This window comes from Nycticebus coucang, chromosome 16, assembly GCF_027406575.1.
Source record: "Nycticebus coucang isolate mNycCou1 chromosome 16, mNycCou1.pri, whole genome shotgun sequence".
Lineage (NCBI taxonomy): Eukaryota > Metazoa > Chordata > Mammalia > Primates > Lorisidae > Nycticebus > Nycticebus coucang.
Window position 1 is genome coordinate 75,595,306 of NC_069795.1, and position 20,475 is coordinate 75,615,780.

At 42.5% G+C, this 20,475-nt stretch overlaps 1 protein-coding gene across 3 annotated transcripts in view; it reads right to left on the reverse strand.

Annotated features, from left to right (window-relative positions):
• LMLN (leishmanolysin like peptidase) overlaps positions 1 to 20,475 on the reverse strand; it is a 90,204-nt gene that overhangs the window by 31,363 nt on the left and 38,366 nt on the right. For 2 of the 3 annotated variants that reach the window (XM_053564500.1, XM_053564502.1), the window contains exons 10-12: positions 11,948 to 12,055; positions 9,084 to 9,160; positions 5,434 to 5,544 (exon numbers count right to left, since the gene is read on the reverse strand). In XM_053564500.1, coding sequence (XP_053420475.1) covers positions 5,434 to 5,544; positions 9,084 to 9,160; positions 11,948 to 12,055 — 296 coding nt within the window. The remainder of the gene's footprint in view (positions 1 to 5,433; positions 5,545 to 9,083; positions 9,161 to 11,947; positions 12,056 to 20,475) is intronic. The other variant, XM_053564501.1, reaches the window with a different exon arrangement.

Consider the following 20,475-nt stretch of genomic DNA (forward strand, 5'->3'; position numbering starts at 1 on the left):
GTAAAATCTCAGCATGATATTTTTTTGTAGATATAAATAACTGTAAAATTTATATGGGGAGCCAAAGGAAGCAAAAATAGTCAAAACAAATTTAAAACTAATGAAGTAGAAGGATGAGTCTACCCAATTTCAAGACTTCCTATTAACATATATTTATAGTAAGCAAAGACTGTATTTTATGGGTGGAAAGACATACAAATGAAACGGAATAGAGAACCCAGGAACAGACCCCCTACAAAGATGTCCAAATGATTGTTTTGGGCAAAGGTACAAAATCAGTTTAATAAAGGAGAGACAGGCCTTTTCAACAAAAAATAGCCTGGAATAAATGGACATCCATACACCAAAATGAGCCTTAATTCTAAGTCTCTCATCTTACACAACACTTAATTCAAAATGCATCATGGATTTAAACATACAGCATAAAATCATCTGGGCACAGTGGTTTCACACCTATAATCCCAGTATTCTGGGAGGCCAAGGTGGAAGAATCACTTGAAGCCAGGAGTTTGAGAACAGTCTGAGCAACACAGTAAGACCCTGTCTCTACAAAATTTCATTTCATTTTATTTTATTTATGTATTTTCTTGTAGAGACAGAGTCTTACTTTATCACCCTCGGTAGAGTGCCATGGCGTCACACAGCTCACAGCAACCTCCAACTCCTGGGTTTAGGTGATTCTCTTGCTTAAGTCTCCCAAGTAGCTGGGACTACAGGTGCCTGCCACAATGCCCGGCTATTTTTTTGTTGCAGTTTGGCCAGGGGTGGGTTTGAACCAGCCACCCTCGGTATATGGGGCCAGCACCCTACCCACTGAACCACAGGCACCGCCCTCTACAAAATTTTAAAAAATTAACCAAGCATGGTGACACACACTTATAGTTCTAGGCAACCGAGGCAGGAGGATAGTTTGAGCCTGGGAGGATTCTTAAGCCCAGGAGTTTGAGGATGCAGTAAGCTATGATGATGTCACTACATTCTAGACTCTAGCCTGGGTAACAGAGACCCTGTCTCAAACAAAACAAAACACAAAATTATAAAACTCGTGGAAAAAAGACAAGAAAAATTTCAGGATCTAGAGCTTGGGAAAGAGTTCTTAGACTTAACATCTGTATAATTAAATAATATAATTAATAATTAATTAATAAAATGACAAATTGATAATCTTAACTTCAAAACTAAAAATGTTCTACAAAAGAGGATAAAAATACCGCATATCTGATGAAGGAAGAGTATCTAGAATATACAAATAAGTATCAAAACTCAACAGTAAAAAACAATCTAATTAGAAAATTGGCTTAAGACATGAAGAGATGGGCGGCGCCTGTGGCTCAGTGAGTAGGGCGCCAGCCCCATATGCCGAGGGTGGCAGGTTCAAACCCAGCCCCGGCCAAACTGCAACAAAAAAAATAGCCGGGCGTTGTGGCGGGCGCCTGTAGTCCCAGCTGCTCGGGAGGCTGAGGCAAGAGAATCACGTAAGCCCAAGAGTTAGAGGTTGCTGTGAGCTGTGTGACACCACGGCACTCTACCCGAGGGCAGTACAGTGAGACTCTGTTTCTACAAAAAAAAAAAAAGGACATGAAGAGATGATTCACTAAAGAGGATATACTGATAGTGTACGAGCACATGAAAAGATATTCAACATGGTTTGGCGCCCGTAGATCTCTAGCTGCATACACTGAGGCTGGTGGGTTCAAACCCAGACCAGGCCTGCTAAACAACAATACAACTGCCACAAAAAAATAGCCGGGCATTGGGGCGGGTGCCTGTAGTCCCAGCTACTTGGAAGGCTGAGGCAAGAGAATCGCTTAAGCCCAAGAGTTTGAGGTTGCTGTGAGCTGTGATGCCACCGCACTCTACCAAAGGTGACATAGTGAGACTCCGTCTCAAAAAAAAAAAAAAAAGAAAAAAGAAAAGATGTTCAACATCATTTGCCATTAGGGAAATGCAAACTAAAACCACAGTAAAATATTACTATTCTCCTATTAGAATAGATAAAATAAAAAACTGTCCCAATACCAAAGGCTTCCAAGATATGGAAAAACTGTATCACTTACACATTGCTGGTAGGAGCGTAAAATGGTACAGCCATTTCTTTCTTTCTTTCTGTTTTTTTTTTTTTGAGATGGGTTCTCACTCTGTTGTTCTGGCTAGAGTACAGTGGCATCATCATAGTTCACTGCAGCCTTGATCTCCTAGGCTCAAGTGTCCTCCCACCTCAGCCTCCTGAGTAGCTGAGACTATAGGTATGTACCCGTACATCTGACTAACATACAAATATACTGAAAAACAGCTTGGCAGTTTCTTACAAAACTAAACCTGCACCTACCTAATGAGCCAGCAGTCGCACTACTGGGCAGTTATCATGAAGAAATAAAGATTTATGTTTATGCAAAACACTACACATAAATGTTAATAGCCAAATGTTTATTCACAATAGCCCCAAACTGGAAACTACTCAGATGTCCCAGGATATGTACATCCATCCTATAGAATATTACCTAGCCACGAAATGGATCAAGTTATTGATGTATGTAACAACAATGTATATAACAACACTGCAATCCATGAAATGGATCAAGTTATTGATGTATATAACAACCTGGATGAATCTGCAGAGACTTATGCTGAGTAAAATAAAAAGTAATTCCCAAAGTTTACATATAGCATTAATACATTTATATAACAATTTGAAATGACAAAATTATAGTAATGGAGAACAGATTAGTGGTTTCCAGAGGTTAAAGAGGAATTGGAGAAGGAAGGAGGTTGGTATTGTTTGTTTGTTTTTTTGAGACAGAGCCTCAAGCTGTCACCCTGGGTAGAGTGCTGTGGCATCACAGCTCACAGCAGCCTCCAACTACTGGGCTCAAGCAATTCTCCTGCCTCAGCCTCCCAAGTAGCTGGGACTACAGGCACCTGCCACAGTGCCGGGCTATTTTTGGGTTGCAGCCGTCATTGTTGTTTGTTGGGCCCAGGCTGGATTCGAACCCGCCAGCTCAGGTGTATGTGGCTGGCACCTTAGCCGCTTGGGCCACAGGCGCTGAGCCAAGGTTTTGTTTTGTTTTTTTGACTAGAGTCTCTCTGTGTTGCCCTGGGTAGAGCGCTGTGGCATCACAGCTCACAGCAACCTCAAACTCTTGGGCCTAAATGATTCTACTGCTTCAGCTTCCCAAGTAGCTAGAACTACAGGTGCCCGCCACAACACCCAGCTATTTTTTGGTTGTAATTGTCATTGTTGTTTGGCAGGCCTGGGATGAATTTGAACCTGCCAGCTCCAGTTTGTGTGGCTGGCGCCCTAGCCGCTGAGCTACAGGTGCCAAGCCTAGTGGGGTATGGTTATAAACGGCAATATAAGGGATCTTTGTAGTAACGGAAATGTTTTGTAACTGACTGTATCGATGTCAATAACCTGATTGTGATATTGTACCATGGTTTTGCAAGATTATACCTATTGTGGAAATTGAATAAAGAATACATGTTATTTATGTTTAAGTATTTATTTATTTATTTTTGCATTTTTGGCTGGAGCCAGGCTTGAATCCGCCACCCCTGGTACATGGGGCCGGTGCCCTACTCCTTGAGCCATAGGCACCATGCTGTATATTTAACTTTAACTTTTTTTTTTTTTTTAATTTGTGGTTTTTGGCCGGGGCTGGGTTTGAACCCGCCACCTCCGGCATATGGGACCGGCGCCCTACTCCTTGAGCCACAGGCGCCACCAACTTTAACTTTTTATTTTGAGAATGTTGTTGTAAAAAATATACAGAGATCTCATGCACGGTTTAAATAAATAAATAAATAAATATAAAATAGTCAACCTTTAGTACCCATGGTTTCCACATCCATGGATTCAACCAACTGCAACTGAAAATGTTTGGGAAAAAAATGATGGTTGCATCTGTACTGAACATGTACTGATTTTTTTTCTTGTTGTTATTCCTTAAACAATACCATGTAACAACTATTTACATGGCATTTACATTGTCTTAGGTATTACGAATAATCTGATTTAAAGTATATAGAAGATGTGTGTACGTCATATGAAAAACTACTATATATATATATTTTTTTTTTTTTTTTTTTTTTTTTGAGACAGAGCCTCAAGCTGTCCCCCTGGGTAGAGTGCCGTAGCATCACAGCTCACGGAAACCTCCAACTCTTGGGCTCAAGTGATTCTCCTGCCTCCGCCTCCCAAGTAGCTGGGACTACAGGCGCCCACCAGCTCAGGTGTATGTGGCTGACACCTTAGCTGCTTGAGCCACAGGCGCAGAGCCAAAACTACAATATTTTAATACATAAGGGACTTGAGCATCTGTGGATTCTTATCCACAGGAGGTGCTGGAACCAATCCCCTAAGGATCCTAAGAACAACTATATATTTATGTATTTTTAGATATACATGTATCTCTCTTCAAACCAAAGATAGATGTGTATTTTATAAAAGTTTACTAGGTGATTATGATATGCATTCAGGTTTGAGAATCACTATTTTGTTTTTTTCTTTTTTAAAGACAGAGTCTTACTTTGTCACCCTCGGTAGAGTGCTGTGGTGTCACAGCTCACAGCAACCTCCAGCTCTTATTTAGGCGATTCTCTTGCCTCAGCCTCCTGAGTAGCTGGGACGGTGTCTGCCACAACACCTCGCTATTTTTTTGTTGCAGTTTGGCCAGGGCCGGGTTTGAACCCTCCACCCTTGGTATATGGGGCCGGCACCCTACTCACTGAGCCACAGGCACCGCCTGTGAGAACCACTATTTAAAAGTACCTTTGTGGCTTGGCGCCCGTAGCACAGTGGTTATAGCGCCAGCCACATACACTGAGGGTGGAGGGTTCAATTTGGCCTGGGCCATTTAAACAACGACAACTGCAACAAAAAATAACCAGGCTTTGTGGCGGGTGCCTATAGTCCCGAAGAGCTACTTGGGAGGGTGAGGCAAGAGAATCACGTAAGCCCAAGAGTTTGAGGTTGCTGTGAGCTGTGATGCTACAGCACTCTACCAAGGGTGACACAGTGAGAGTCTGCCTCCAAAAAATAAAAAATAAAATAAAAGTACCTTAGTGTTTTTTGATACAGAATGAACATTTTCATCTATGTTATATATGTGCATTGTCTGGAGAAAACAGTAAGAATGACAGAGTATGCAAAAAGTTTACAAAAAATATACATACATAAATTTATTAATTAGAAGCTAACTATAAATGTCTACAGCTCTGGCCCCCTTAGTATGGATTCTTTCAGTATAAAATAAAGAATATTGTAGCTACTTTTATTATATTACTACCAAGCACTTGTTATTGTTTTCTACACACTTTGAAATTGAACTGTTCAGACCACATTTTGAAAACAGTTAATATTTTAGGTTTAGGATAAAGTACAAAATCAGAAATGAGTTGTGCAATCAATGACCTTGTGAGGAAATGCATTCTTACTTTTGTCTCTGCTGATCAATCCAGAATTTACAGCTCCTCCTGACAAAGTCACAGCCCATTCCTCGGCCCCAGTCTAACTTCTCAGCCATGCTGTAATTTGCTTTATACCAGCTGTGGAAATAATTCAAACAAAGTACTTTTTATTACTGTCTTTTTTTTTTTTTTCTTTCTGAGAGACAGAGTCTCCTTGTGTTGCCCAGGCTGAAGTCACAGCTCACTGTAACTTTCAGCTCCTGAGCTCAAGCAATCAATTTGCCTCAGTCACCTGAGTAGCTAGAACTACAGGCATGTGCCCCAACCTCCAGCTAGATGAACAGATGGGACCTTGCTACCTATGTTGCCTAAGCTGGTCTTGAACTACTGGTCTCAAGCAATCCTCTAGCCTCAGACTCCCAAAGTGCTCAGATTACCACCATGCCTGGCTGAAGGGGAAAGAGTTACATTAGCACTACAAGGAATACAATGTCATCTTTTTTTTCAAAAATGTTAATTTCCTAAAGTGGTTCACTGAAAAGTAGAAGTAATGACAACCCAGTAACATTGAACACAGTGACTAGATTGTGATTTCTAAACACTATTTCCATTAAAAGGCACCAATATGTCTTGAAAGATTGGCTGATAACTAGATCTAAGATTGAGCATGTGCTGTTCAGCCTGGTACACTGTGTCATAGCAGAAAGCAAGGAAACAATCAAAAACTAGTGAGTTTGTCAAAAGGACTCAGGACCCAACCAAGAAAAAGACTCCCTTGGGCTAATGATAGGGCAATACGAGCATTAAAAAAAAAAAAAAAGAATACAACTGTCTAAAGTATATGAAAAGCTATGACTTCATACACTAAAAAAGAAAAAGAAAGCACTTATGAATATATATGTATATGTGTATATATATGTGTGTGGTGTGTATATATATATATACATAAAATTGGACATGATTGAGAGCACCTATGGCACAAATTCCATTTAAAAACTGGCAATTTTGGCTCAGTGCCTGTGGCTCAAGTGGCTAAGGTGCCAGCCACATACATCTGAGCTGGTGGGTTCAAATCCAGCCTGGGCCCAGAAAACAACAATGACGGCTGCAACCCAAAAAAAACATAGCCAGGTGTTGTGGCAGGCGCCTGTAGTCCCAGCTACTTGGGAGGCGGAGGCAGGAGAATCGCTTGAGCCCAGGAGTTGGAGTTTGCTGTGAGCTGTGATACCATAGCACTCTGCCCAGGGTGACAGCTTGAGACTCTATCTTAAAAAACAAAAACAAGGGCGGTGCCTGTGGCTCAAGGAGTAGGGTACCGGTCCCATGTGCCAGAGGTGGCGGGTTCAAACCCAGCCCTGGCCAAAAACAAAAACAAAAACAAAAAAAAACAAACCTGGCAATTAGAAGGTGAAAATTAGGGCAGCACCTGTGGCTCAGTGGTGGGACGCCAGCCCCATATACCAAGGGTGGCAGGTTTAAACCAGGCCCAGGCCAAACTGCAACAAAAAACAGCCGGGCATTGTGGCAGGTGCCTGTAGTCCCAGCTACTCAGAAGGCTGAGGCAAGAAAATTGCCTAAGCCCAAGCTGGTCTTGAACTATTGGTCTGGAGTGAGCTGTGATGAGACTCAGTCTCTTTAAAAAAAAAAAAAAAAAAAAAAAGAGAGGGTGAAAATTAATCACTTAAGTGTTATAAACTGTATTTTAGGGTTTGTAAATAGCTTTGGTTTATAAGGAAGCACTTTACAGAATTCTAGTTAATGAAAGTGGAAACAACAGAATTAGAAAAGTACCATTATGTAACCTATCTTTAATTAATAGATTTAGGAAACAATCATTAATGAATGAAAAATATATTTTTTCCTTTTTATCCTTACCACAATAGGGAAAATGAATAAAAAAAATTAAACAAGAGGTTAATGGATAATTTTTTTTTTAATGGATAATTTTTTGGTTGTAGTTGTCATTGTTGCTTGGCAGGCCTGGGCTGGATTTGAACCCGCCAGCTCCCGTATGTAGCTGGCACCTTAGCAGCTTGAACTACAGGTGCAGAGCCAAATCCTCATACATCTTGACCACCCTTACCTCATTACAGGGTTAAGGCAATGTCAACAATTTTCATGGTTTTAATAACACCTCTACCATTAATTTTCAAATTTTTCCTCACACTGTCTAGAGCAAGAGGCAAAATGATTCTACTAAAGTAGCTCTGATTTTATTTGCTTTATACGTAGGGATTCTATAAAAGATTGCATTTAAGAACAGCATTTCGCTACTTTACCAGAAATTTCCACTTCTTTAAAAACCAGGAAATCTAGGCCAGGCGTAGTACCTGATGCCTATAATCCTAGCTCTCTGGGAGGTCAGGGGAGGAGGATCACTTGAGGTCAGGAGTTCAAGACCAGCCTGAACAAGAGAGAGGCAATCTCCACTAAAAATAGAAAAGCCAGCCAAGGCAGCGCCTGTGGTTCAAAGGGGTAGGGCGCCGGTCCCATATGCTTGAGGTGCCGAGTTCAAACCTAGCCCTGGCCAAAAAAATAAAAAATAAAAATAAATGAATCAATAAATAGGATATAGGGGAACATAAAAATCTTAAAAAGAAAAGAAAAGCCAGCCAAGTGTTGCGGTAGGAGCCTATAGTCCCAAGTACTTGGGAGGCTGCAGCAGGAAGACTGCTTGCACTATTGCGTTTCAGGTTGCTGTGAGCTATGGTGAAATCATGGCACTCTAGCCCAGGAGACAGAGCAAGACTCTGTCTCTAAATAAATAAATACCAGAATTGCATACATCACCAATTTCACTTAAAAATTATTTAGTCTTTCCTTTATAGTAGCATAGTCTCTGCTTATCAGAAGCTAAATCTCATAATATCAGGGATTTGCTCTACTCATTATTATACCTCAGGGCCTCAAACATTTATTGACTGGAGGAAGGAATGGAGCTGGTATATTTAATGGACAACTAATTGCTCACATGATTCAAGAATCAGCCCACCTCAGCTTGACACAGTGGCTCATGCCTGTAATTCTAGCACTCTAGGAGGCTGAGGCAGGAGGACTGCTTGAAATCAAGAGCTCCAGATCAGCCTGAGCAAGAATGAAACCCTTTATCTACTAAAAAGAGAAGAAAATTAGCTAGGCATAGTGGCGTATACCTAAGATACAACTACTTAGGAGACTAAGGCAGGAGGATCATTTGAGCCCTGGAGTTTGCAGTTGCAGTGAGGTACAATGATACTACTGGTATTCTAGCCAGAACAACAAAGTGATATGCTACTCCAAAAACAAATAAAAAAAATTAATAAGTATATTTTGCTTGAGCATTTTCTTAAACTACAATCTTCATTTCATTTTAATAAAGAATTTATATTGGCCAGGCACAATGGCTCACGCCTATAAACCTAGTACTTTGGGAGGCCAAGGTGGATGGATTGCCTTAGATCCTAAGTTTGAGACCAGCCTGAGCCACAGTGAGATATCGTCTCTAAAAATAGCTGGGTGTTGTGACAGGTGCCTGTAGTCCCAGCTACTTGGGAAGCTGAGGCAAGACAATCACTTGAACCCAAGACTTTGAGGGTGCTGTGAGCTGTGATGCCACAACACTCTACTGAGGGTGACAAAGTGAGATTCTGTCTCAAAAAAAAAATAATAATTCTATCGTATTCTTACAATTGTCTTACCCAGTGTCTTCCATTAATGCCAGAGTGATTCTCGAGAGGACTCGGTTCTGGGTGTGAGAACCGGTCATTGCTTCATTCTGGAAATCACCAAAAGATTTTAATTAGAACACTAGACTCTGCAACTTTTAATAATTTCTGTGACCCCCTCTAATATATGTTTAAGATGTTTCAAGTGGGGCGGCGCCTGTGGCTCCGTCGGTAGGGCGCCGGCCCCATATACCGAGGGTGATGGGTTCAAACCCAGCCCCGGCCAAACTGCAACCAAAAAATAGCCGGGTGTTGTGGCAGGCGCCTGTAGTCCCAGCTACTCGGGAGGCTGAGGCAAGAGAATCGCTTAAGCCCAGGAGTTGGAGGTTGCTGTGAGCTGTGTGAGGCCACGGCACTCTACTGAGGGCCATAAAGTGAGACTCTGTCTCTACAAAAAAAAAAAATAAATAAAAATAAAAAATGTTTCAAGTGTGAGTGGCTGACAGAATATTCACTTAAAAATGGTGAAATGCATAAGCTTCCTTTAAAATGACTAGACTGGGTAGGCAAGGTAGCTCATGCCTGTAATTCTAGCACTCTGGGAGGCTGAAGCCAGTGGATCCCTTGAACTCAGGAGTTCAAGACCAGTGTAAGCAAGAGGGAGACCCTATCTCTACCAAAAATAGAAAAACTAGTTGGGTGTCATGGCGGGCACCTAGAGTCCCAAATACACCAAAGGCTGAGGCAAGAGGATTGTTCAAGTCCAAGAATTTGAGGTTGCTGTGAGCTATGATGACGTCACAGCACTCTACTCAAGATGACAAAGTAAGACTCTGTCTCAAAAATATTAACAAATTAAATGACTAGACTGAAACATAAAATTTATTTTTTGCCTCAAATATCTCCATTATGGCTAACATTTAGAACTGTGACGAAAATGAAGATAAGTATATATCGACTGGCTTGGCGCCCATTGCACAGTGGTTAGGGCTCTAGTCACATACATCTGGGCTGACGGGTTCAAACCTGGCCCCGGCTTGCTAAACGACAACTACAACAAAAAAATAGCTGGGCATCGGGGCGGGTGCCTATAGTCCCAGCTAGTTGGGAGGCTGAGGCAAGAGAATCACTTAAGCCCAAGAGACAGCAGTGATGACAAGGCACTCTACCAAGGGCGACATAGTGAGACTCTGTCTCAAAAAAAAAAAAGGCTCAGCGCCTAAGCTCAAGTGGCCAGGGCACCAGCAACATATACAGGAGCTGGTGGGTTTGAACCCAGCCTGGGTCTGCCAGAACAACAATGACAACAAGAACAACAACAAAATAGCTGGGCATTGTGGTGGGCGCCTGTAGTCCTAGCTACTTGGGAGGCTGAGGCAAGAGAATCGCTTAAGCCCAAGAGTTTGAGCTTGTAAGCTACGATGCCATGGCACTCTACTGAGGGCAACACAGTAAGAGTCTGTCTCAAAAAAAAAAAAAAAAAAGCCTCGGCACCCGTAGCTCATTGAGTAGGCTGCTGGCCACATACACCAAGGCTGATGGGTTCAAGCCCTGCCAGGGACTGCTAAAACAACAATGACAACTGCAACCAAAAAATATCCAAGCACTGCTAAACAATGACAACTGCAACCAAAAAATATACAAGCACTGCTAAACAATGACAACTGCAACCAAAAATAGCCATGACACTACAACCACGCCTATACTCCCAGCTACTCAGGAGACTGAGGCAAGAGAATCACTTAAGCCCAAGATTTAGAGGTTGCTGTGAGCTGTGATGCCACCACACCATAGGAAAAGGGAGAGAAGCAAAGGGAACAGCCTCCCTACTACTGTGTGGAGCACAAGAGAAATGCTGGACTCTGCTGTGCCAGCATGCTGTGTATTCTTTCTAATATCTAAACTCTTGTGAGCTTGTGTAGTTGACTCTAAGAACACCAACCAATACACTACCCCCAAAAGGCAATGTATCACAGATATTAATAAGGTGTTCATTACTTTATTTTTTAAAACAAAACATTTAAAACATAGATGTTCACTATTTTGTTTTTTCTTTTTTTTTTCTTTTCCTTTCCCTCACCTTCTCCTTCTCTGCTCTCCTCTTCCCCCAAGCCCTACTGGGTCATTAATTGTCTTTAACTGTCCTCATATCAAAGTTGAATACATAGGATTCATGCTTCTCCATTCATGTGATGCTTCACTAAGAATAATGTGTTCCACTTCTATCCAGGTTAATACAAATGCTGCAAAATCTCCATTTTTTAAAATTGCTGAATAGTATTCCATGGTATACATATACCACAGCTTGCCAATCCATTCCTGGGTTGAAGGGCATTTAGGCTGTTTCCTCATTTTAGCGACTGTAAATTGAGCTGTGATAAAGTCTAGTACAAGTGTCTTTATAATAAAAGTGTTTTTTTCTTCTTCTGGATAGATGCCCAGTAATGGGATTGCAGGATCAAATAGGAGGTCTAGGTTGAATTCTTTAAGGTTTCTCCATACTTCCTTCCAAAAAGGTTGTATTAGTTTGCAGTCCCATCAGCAGTGTTCCTTTCTCTCCACATCCATGCCAGCATTTGCAGTTTTGAGATTTTGCAGTTTTGATATTTTGCGATATAGGCCATGATGTCACAGGACTCACAGCAACCTCCAGCTCTTGGGCTTCTGCGATTCTCTTGCCTCAGCCTCCCAAGCAGCTGGGACTACAGGCGCCCGCCACAACGCCCAGCTATTTTTTGGTTGCAGTTCAGCTGGGGCTGGGTTTGAACCCGCCACCCTCAGTATAGGGGGCCGGTGCCCTACTCACTGAGCCACGGGCGCCACCCCTGAATATGTTTTTATCATGACTTCTTATCATTAAATAAAAAAGACCTAATAAAATTTAAAAATAAACTGACCTCTAATAATCTTTTTTCCCAATGGTTGAGCTCAGTGCCCATACCACCTTGATTTTCAAGTTCCATTCCCTCCAGAAGTGGACAGTTAAAATGTTTTCGTGCTTCCTCCTAAGAATCAGAAAAAAATATAAATCCCACAAAGGTACCATAAGATGGCAGCAAACTCTACCACACAGATATGATAAAGTTGACATAAAAAATTTCTTTATTGGTCTCGGTGCCTGCAGCACAGTGGTTATGGTGCCAGCCACATGCACTGAGGCCGAGCACAGTGGCTTATGCCTATAATCCTAGCACTCTGGGAGGCCAAGGTGGGTGAACTGCCTGAACTCAGAAGTTCCAATCAGCCTGAGCAAGAGTGAGACCGCCTCTCTAGTAAAAATTAAAAAAATTAGCTGGGCCAGGCGCGGTGGCTCACGCCTGTAATCCCAGCACTGTGGGAGGCTGAGGAGGGAGAATCGCTTGAGCTCAGGAGTTCGAGACTCCCTGAGCGACAGTGAGACCCCGACTCGTGAAAAAAATGGAAAAACCCAGCTGGGCGCCGCGGTGAGCGCCTATAATCCCAGTGGCTTCCGGGGTGCCCGCAGCCTGAGTCTGAGGTTGTGGTGAGCTACCACGCCCACTGCACTCTGCTCAGGGGCATAGGGTGGGAACCTGTCTCAACAACAAAAAAAAAAATTAGCTGGGTGTGTGGTGGGTGCCTAAGGTCCCAGCTACTCAGGAGGCTGAGGCAAGAGGACTGCTTAAGTCCAGGAGTTTGAGGTTGCTGTGAGCTATGATGCTACAGCACTCTACCCAGAGCAACGGGGTGAGACTCTCTCTTTTTTTTGAGACAGAGTCTCACTCCATCACCCTTGGTAGATTGCTGTGGCATCACAGCCCACAGCAACCTCCTGTAGCTGGGACTACAGGCGCTCGCCACAACGCCCGGCTATTTTCTGTTACAGTTTGGCCAGAGCCAGGTTCAAATCCGCGACCCTGGGCATATGGGGTCAGTGCACTACCCACTGAGCCACAGGTGCCACCCAAGACTCTCTTTTTTAAAAAATAAAAAAACACACACCTGAGAACATGAGGTATTTGTCTTTTTGAGCCTGGCTTATTTCAGTTAGCATAATGTTCTCCAATTTTATTCATCAAGGCCAAATAGTATTCCATTTTGTACACAATTGACCTTTGAATAAGGTGACTGTTAGGAATGCCTTGCAGTCAAAAATCTGCATAGAACTTTTGAGTCTCTCCAAAAGAGACTATCTTAACTAATAGTCCACTGTTAACCAGAAACCTCACTGATATCATAAATAGCCAATTAACACATATTTTGTATGTAAATATATTATATACTGAATTCTGACAACAAAGCTAGACAAAAAACTGCTATTAAGAAAATCATAAGCGGGGCTCAGCGCCTGTAGCACAGCGATTATAGCACCAGCCACATACACCAAGGCTGGTGGGTTCGAACCCAGCCCGGGCCTGCTAAAGAACAATGACAACTACAACCAAAAAATAGCCAGGCATTGTGGTGGGTACCTATAGTCCCAGCTACTTGGGAGGCTGAGACAAAAGAACAGTTGAAGCCCAAGAGTTTGAGGTTGCTATAAGCTGTAATGCCACGGCACTCTACCAAGGGCGACATAGTGAGACTCTGTCTCAAAAAAAAGAAAAGAAAAGAAAAGAAAAGGGGGCCAGGCACAATGGCTCACACCTCTAATCCTCGCACTCTCAGGGGCCAAGGTAAGGAGATTGCCTGAGATCAAGGGTTGGAGACCAGGCTGAGGAAGAGCAAGACCCCATCTCTAAAAACAGCCGGGCATTGTGGTGGATGCCTCTAGTCCCAGCTACTGGGGGGTAGGCTGCAGCAGGAGGATCACTTGAGCCCAGGAGTTTGAGGTTACTGTGAGCTATGTTGCCATGGCACTCTACTGAGGGTGACAGAGTGAGTCACTGTCTCGAAAACAAAAAACAAATAATAAAAAAAAGAAAATTATAAGAAGAAAAAATACATCTATTATAAGCGGAAGTGGGTCATCATAAAGGTCCTCCTCATCTGCATGGTCTTCACATTGAGCATGCTAAGGAGAAGGAGAAAGAGGTGAACTTGGTCCAGTTGGTCCAGCTGTCTTGGGGTGACAGAGGGGGAAGAAAACCTGCATATAAATGAATGGACACTTGCAGTCCAAATCTGTGTTGTTCGAGGGTCAACTGTATATGCCACATTTTCTTTATCCATTCATCTGCTGATGGACACTTATGTTGACTCCAAAACTTGGTATTGGGAATAGCACTGCAATGAGTATAAGAGTATGGAATTTCTTCACCAAACTGGTTTCAAATCTTTTACTTATTTTTTATTTATTTATTTTTGACACAGAGTCTCACTATGTTGCCCTTGGTAGAGTGCCGTGGCATAACACCTCACAGCAACCTCTAACTCTTGGGTTTAAGTGATTCTCTTGCCTCAGCCTGCCAAGTAGCTAGGACTATAGGCATTTAGCACAACACCCGGCTATTTTTTTGTTGTTGTTGCAGTTGTCATTGTTGTTTAGCAGGTGTGGGCTGGGTTCAAATTCGCCTGCCTCGGTGTATGTGGCTGGCACCCTAAACTGCTGAGCTACGGGCGCCGAGCCTCAAATCTTTTATTTTTTAGACAGAGTCTCACTTCACTGCCCAGGCTAGAGTGCTGTAGCATCTCAGCTCACAGCAACCTCAGACTCTTGGGTTTAAGTGATTCTCTTGCCTCAGCCTCCCAAGTAGCTGAGACTATAGGCGCCCACCATAATACCTGGCTATTTTTAGAGAGGGGGGTCTCGCTCTTCATCAGGCTGGTCTCAAACTCGTGAGCTGAGGTGATACACCCACTTCAGCCTCCCAGAGCGCTAGGATTATAGGTGTGAGCCACCGTGCCTGGCCCTGCTTTCAAATCTTTTAGGTAAGTAACTACCCAAAAGGGGGATTGTTGGATCATATGGTAATTCTATTTCTAGGTTTTTGAAGAAACTCCAGGTTTCCATAATTGCTGTACTAATTCCTACTAATCCTATAAGGATTCTCATTTCTCCACATCTTCAGTAATACTTATCTTTGACCTTTCTGGTAAAAGAAATTCAGACAGGTATGAGATGATATCTCCTTGTGGTTTTAACTTGCAGTTCCCTAACAATTAGCAATGTTGAACATTTTTTTCATATACTTGCTGATCATCTGTGCATTTTCATTTGAGAAATGTCTATTCAAGTACCATGTTCATCTTTTAACTGGTTTTGTTTTTTTTGATACTGATTTCCATGAGAAAGGAATTCTGATAATCCTGACAGGAGTGCAGCCATTTTAGAAAATCAGGTCAAGGGCGGCGCCTGTGGCTCAGTGAGTAGGGCGCCGGCCCCATATGCCAAGGGTGGCGGGTTCAAACCCAGCCCCCACCAAACTGCAACAAAAAAATAGCCGGGCGTTGTGGCAGGCGCCTGTGGTCCCAGCTGCTTGGGAGGCTGAGGCAGGAGAATCGCGTAAGCCCAAGAGTTAGAGGTTGCTGTGAGCCGTGTGACGCCATGGCACTCTACCGAGGGCGGTACAGTGAGACTCTGTCTCTACCAAAAAAAAAAAAAAAAAAAGAAAATCAGGTCAAAAACCAGCAATCCCCTCCCCAGATTCCTAGAGTGCCCCAAGGCCAGAGTTTCTGAAAACACCCTAACAATAATCCTGACCCACCCCAGAGAAGAGTCCTGGGTGGTACTTGGGTCTTCTCTACTTATACTGAGGCGGCTAATAAAAGCCTTTGCAACTGTGTGAGAGCTGAGTTGACACCTGGTCAGTCTCCATCTGCTTCCCACTCTATTAAAGTCTTTCCTTGTTCCTGGCCTTCTCTCTTCTCCTTTCTTTTGGACCCTCACCCTGGTTCTACATCAGAACCTTTCAATTTCCTTATATTTTAAAAAATATTACTCCCTTATCAGATGTATGGCTTATTTTTCTCCCAATCTTTAGGTTATCTTTATCTTTTTTTCCTTCAGAGAGCAAGATATCTGAGAATGCTTGGAGTAAGTGGGACAAAACGCCAGTAAAGTTCAGAGACCTGCAAATTAGGGCATTGCTTTCCCCAAGGAAACTACCCAGATAACACAAGGATTTCTGGTTTCTCACACCCTCCACCCACTGTCAAATATCCATAGGAAAGGTTTCTGATTATTTTGTCTTACAGAATTCCAATTAGTGTTGATTTTTGGCACCCAGCTCCAGCAACCCAAGGGTCAATCCAGACTAGAAGCAGACAGAAAAAAGTCTCTGTCTTCCAGATGAATGAGGGTGCATTACGTACCCAGGAAGGGATGACTACTAGACAAGGATGTACACAGTGTCTCATTTATTCCTATAGTCCTAGCACTCTGGAAAGCAGAGGCGGGAGGATCACCTGACGCCAGGAGTTTGAGATCAGCCTGGGCAATATCTAGACTCCATCTGCACAAAAAAAATTAAAAAACTCAGCCAGGCAGTGGTGGCATGTGCTTGTGGTCCCAGCTACTCAAGAGGCTAAGGTCAAAGGATTCCCTGAACCTGGAGTTTGAGGTTGAAGGTTTTTTTTTCTTTTTTTTGACAGAGTCTCCTTCGTCAATGGAGCTAGTCAGCCTCGTTCACAGCAACCTCAAACTCAACTCCTTGGCTTAAATAATCCTCCTGCCCCAGCCTCCTGAGCAGCTAGGACTACAGGTGCCCACTGCAACGCACAGCTTTCTTTTTTTTTTTTTTTTGTGGCTTTTTGGCCAGGGCTGGGTTTGAACCCGCCACCTCCGGCATATGGGACCGGCGCCCTACTCCTTGAGCCACAGGCGCCGCCCCACAGCTAACTTTTCTAGAGACAGGGTCTTGCTCTTGGCTCAGGCTGGTCTCAAACTCCTGAGCTCAAGCAATCCACCCACCTCTGCCTACCAAAGTACTAGGATTATAGGTGGTAGTGAGCCATGGCATTAGGCCTTCAGCTTTTTTCATTAATGTTTTATAGTTTTCAGTGTATAGGTCTTTCAATTCCCTGGCAAATTTATTCCCAAGTATTTTTGTTTTATTGGTAGCTATTACAAATGGGACTGTTCTGGGCGGTGCCTGTGGCTCAAGGAGTAGGGCGCTGGTCCCATATGCCGGAGGTGGTGGGTTCAAACCCAGCCCCGGCCAAAACCCACAAAAAACAAAACAAAACAAAAAAACAAATGGGACTGTTATCTTGATTTCTTTTTTGGATAATGCTTGTTAGTATGTAAAAACACTAACTGATTTTTGTGTGTTGATTTTGTATTCTCCAACTTTACTGTATTCATTTATTAGTTCTAACAGTTTTTTGATTAAGTCTCTAGGGTTTTTTATATATAGGATCATGTTATCGCAAACAGCAATAATTTCACTTCTTTCCTTCCTATCTGGATGCCTTTCATTTCTATTTGATTGCTCTGGTAAGGACTTCCAATACTATGTTGAACAGAAGTAGTGAGAGTAGCATCCTTATCTTCTTCCACATCTTAAAGGCTTTTTTCACCAGTATGTTTGCTACGACCTTATCATATACGGACTTTAGTAGCATGTAGTAAACATGTTAACATGCTTACTTTCATACTTAATTTGGTAAGAGTTTTGATTATAAAAGGATGTTGAATTTTGCCAAATGTTTTTTCTGGTGAGATGATTATATGGCTTTTTCTCCTTCCTTCTGTTGGTGTGACGTATCACATTTACTGATCTGTATATGCTGAACTACCCTCACATTACAGGGATAAGTCCCACTTGTTCATGAATCTTTCAATGTGTTGTTTGACCTGCTAGTGTTTTGTTGAAGATTTTTGCATTACGTTTATCAAGGATATTGGCCTGAAATTTTCTTTTCTTGTAATGTTCTTGTTTGGTTTTGGTATCAAAGTAATGCTGGCCTCATAAAAAGAGAAAGTATTCCCTTCTCTTTCACTTTTTGGAAGACTTTGACAATGATTGGTATTAGCTCATCTTTGGATGTTTGGTAGAATATTTTATATTTTAAATTTTGTTTATTTTTGAGACAGAGTGTCACTATGTCACCTTGATAGCGCCATGGCATCACACAACTCATAGCAACCTCAAACTCTTGGGCTTAAGTGATTCTCTTGCCTCAGTTTCCCAAGTAGCTGGGACTACAGGTGCCCATAATGCCTAGCTATTTTTTTGTTGCAGTTGTCATTGTAGTTTGGCTGACCCGGGCCAGGTTTGAACCTGCCAGCCTTGGTGTATGTGGCCAGCGCCATACCCACTGAGCTATGGGCACTGCCTACTTTTTCTGTTTTAAATAGAGACCAGGCCTCACTCTAGCTCAGGCTGGTCTTGAACTCCTGAGCTCAAGCAATCCACGTGCCTATGCTTCCCAGAGTGCTAGGCTTACTGTGCTCAGCCCTGTTTAGTAGAATTTAGTAGTAAAACCATTAGGTCCTGGGCTTTTCTTTTTTTTGAGACAGTTTCATTATGTTGCCCTCAGTAGAGTGCCGTAGCATAACAGCTCACAGCAACCTCAAACTCCTGGGCTTAAGCGATTCTCTTGCCTCAGCCTCCCAAGCAGCTGGGACTACAAGCGCCTGCCACAATGACCAGCTATTTTTTGTTTCAATTGTCATTTGTTTCAATTGTCAACCCAGCTGGCCTGGGCTGGGTTCAAACCCGCCAACTTCGGTGTATGTGGTTGACACTGTAACCACAGTGTTACGGGCTCTGAGCCCTGGGCTTTTGGAGACTTTTACTGATTCAATCTCCTACCTGTTATTGATTTGTTCAGACTTTCTATTTCTTCATGATTCAGTCTTGGTAGGCTGCATCTGTCTGGGAATTTATTGATTTCCTCTAAGTTATCAAATCTGTTGGCATATAACAACTACTGTTGTTCACAGTAGTGTCATGATCCTTTTTTATTTCTTTGGTATCAGTTGTATTGCTTCCTCTTTTTTTTAATTCTTCTCTTTGTTTCCTCTTTTATTTGTGTCTTGTCTTTTTCTTAATGTAGCTAAAAGGTTTGTTGATTTTATGTTTAAAAAAATCAACTTAGTTTCTTTTTTTTTTTTTGAGACAGAGCCTCAAGCTGTTGCCCTGGGTAGAGTGCTGTGACATCACAGGTCACAGCAACCTCCAACTCCTGGGTTTAAGCAATTCTCCTGCCTCAGCCTCCCAAGTAGCTGGGACTACAGGTGCCTGCCACAACACCCATTTTTTGGTTGCAGCTGTCATTGTTGTTTGGTGGGCCCAGGCTGGATTCAAACCCGCCAGCTCAGGTGTATGTGGCTGGTGCCAAGCCACTTCATACGATTTTAATCTCCTTAAATTCACTAAGGCTTGTTCCGTGCCCCCTAACGTGTGACCTATCCTGGATAATGTTCTGTGTGTAGTTGACAAGAATGTGTACTCTGGCCGGGTGCAATAGCTTATGCCTGTGATCCCAGTACTCTGGGAAGCCAAGGCAGGCAGATCGCCTGAGCTCACAAGTTCGAGACTAGCCTGAGGACCTCATCTCTAAAAAACAAATAGCCGAGTGCTATAGTGGGCACCTGTAGTCCCAGCTACTTGGGAAGCTGAGGCAAGAGAATCGCTTGAGCCCAGGACTCTGAGGTTGCTGTGAGCTATGATGTCACAGAACTCTACCAAGGGTGAGAAAGTGAGATTCTTTCTCAAAAAAAAAAAAAAAGATGTGTATTCTATTATCGTTGGACAGAATGTTCCATATATGTCTGTTAGGTCCATTTGGTTTAAAGTGTTATTCAAGTCCAATGGTTCCATTTTAATTTTCTATCAGGATGATCTGTCTGATGTTGGAAGTGGGATACTAGAGTACCCTATTATTACTATTACAATCTTTCCCTTTGGATCCTTTAATATATGTCTTATATATTTAGGTACTCTCAAGTTGGGTGCATACATACTTACAAATGTTATAGTCTCTTGATGCACTAACCCTTTAAGCATTATATAATGTCCTTCTTTTCTTCTTTTTATAGTTTTTTACTTCAAGTCTATTTTGTCTGATATAAGAATACCCCTGCTCTCTGGATAATTCTGGTGGAGATATAAATTGCTCTTCTTATGAATGTAGCCTTTGTAGGTTCTTCAGTAGTGTACAACTTCACTCATTGGGTTTTCTTCTGTCTAGAAAATCTCCAGAGATAGGAAATAACACAAGAACAGTAGAAAAGTTCAGAGGGTGGAGAGCTACAGGTAGTCAAAGAAAGGGTAAGGAAGAATAGCTTTCTGTCATTAAATAAGGGGGTAAAAGGGACCCTGTGATGATTAATTTTATGTATCAATTTGACTGGGTCAGGGTATCCAGATATTTGGCCCAGATATTATGGATGTTTCTGTGAAGGGGCTTTTTAGATAAAATAAACATTTGTAATCAGTGGACTTTGAGTTAAAACTGCTCATGGGTAGGCCTTATCTAATCAGCTAAAGCATTAAACAAAACAAACACTGACCTCCCCTGAATAAGAAGTAATTCTGGGGCGGTGCCTGTGGCTCAGTGAATAGGGCAATGGCCCCAA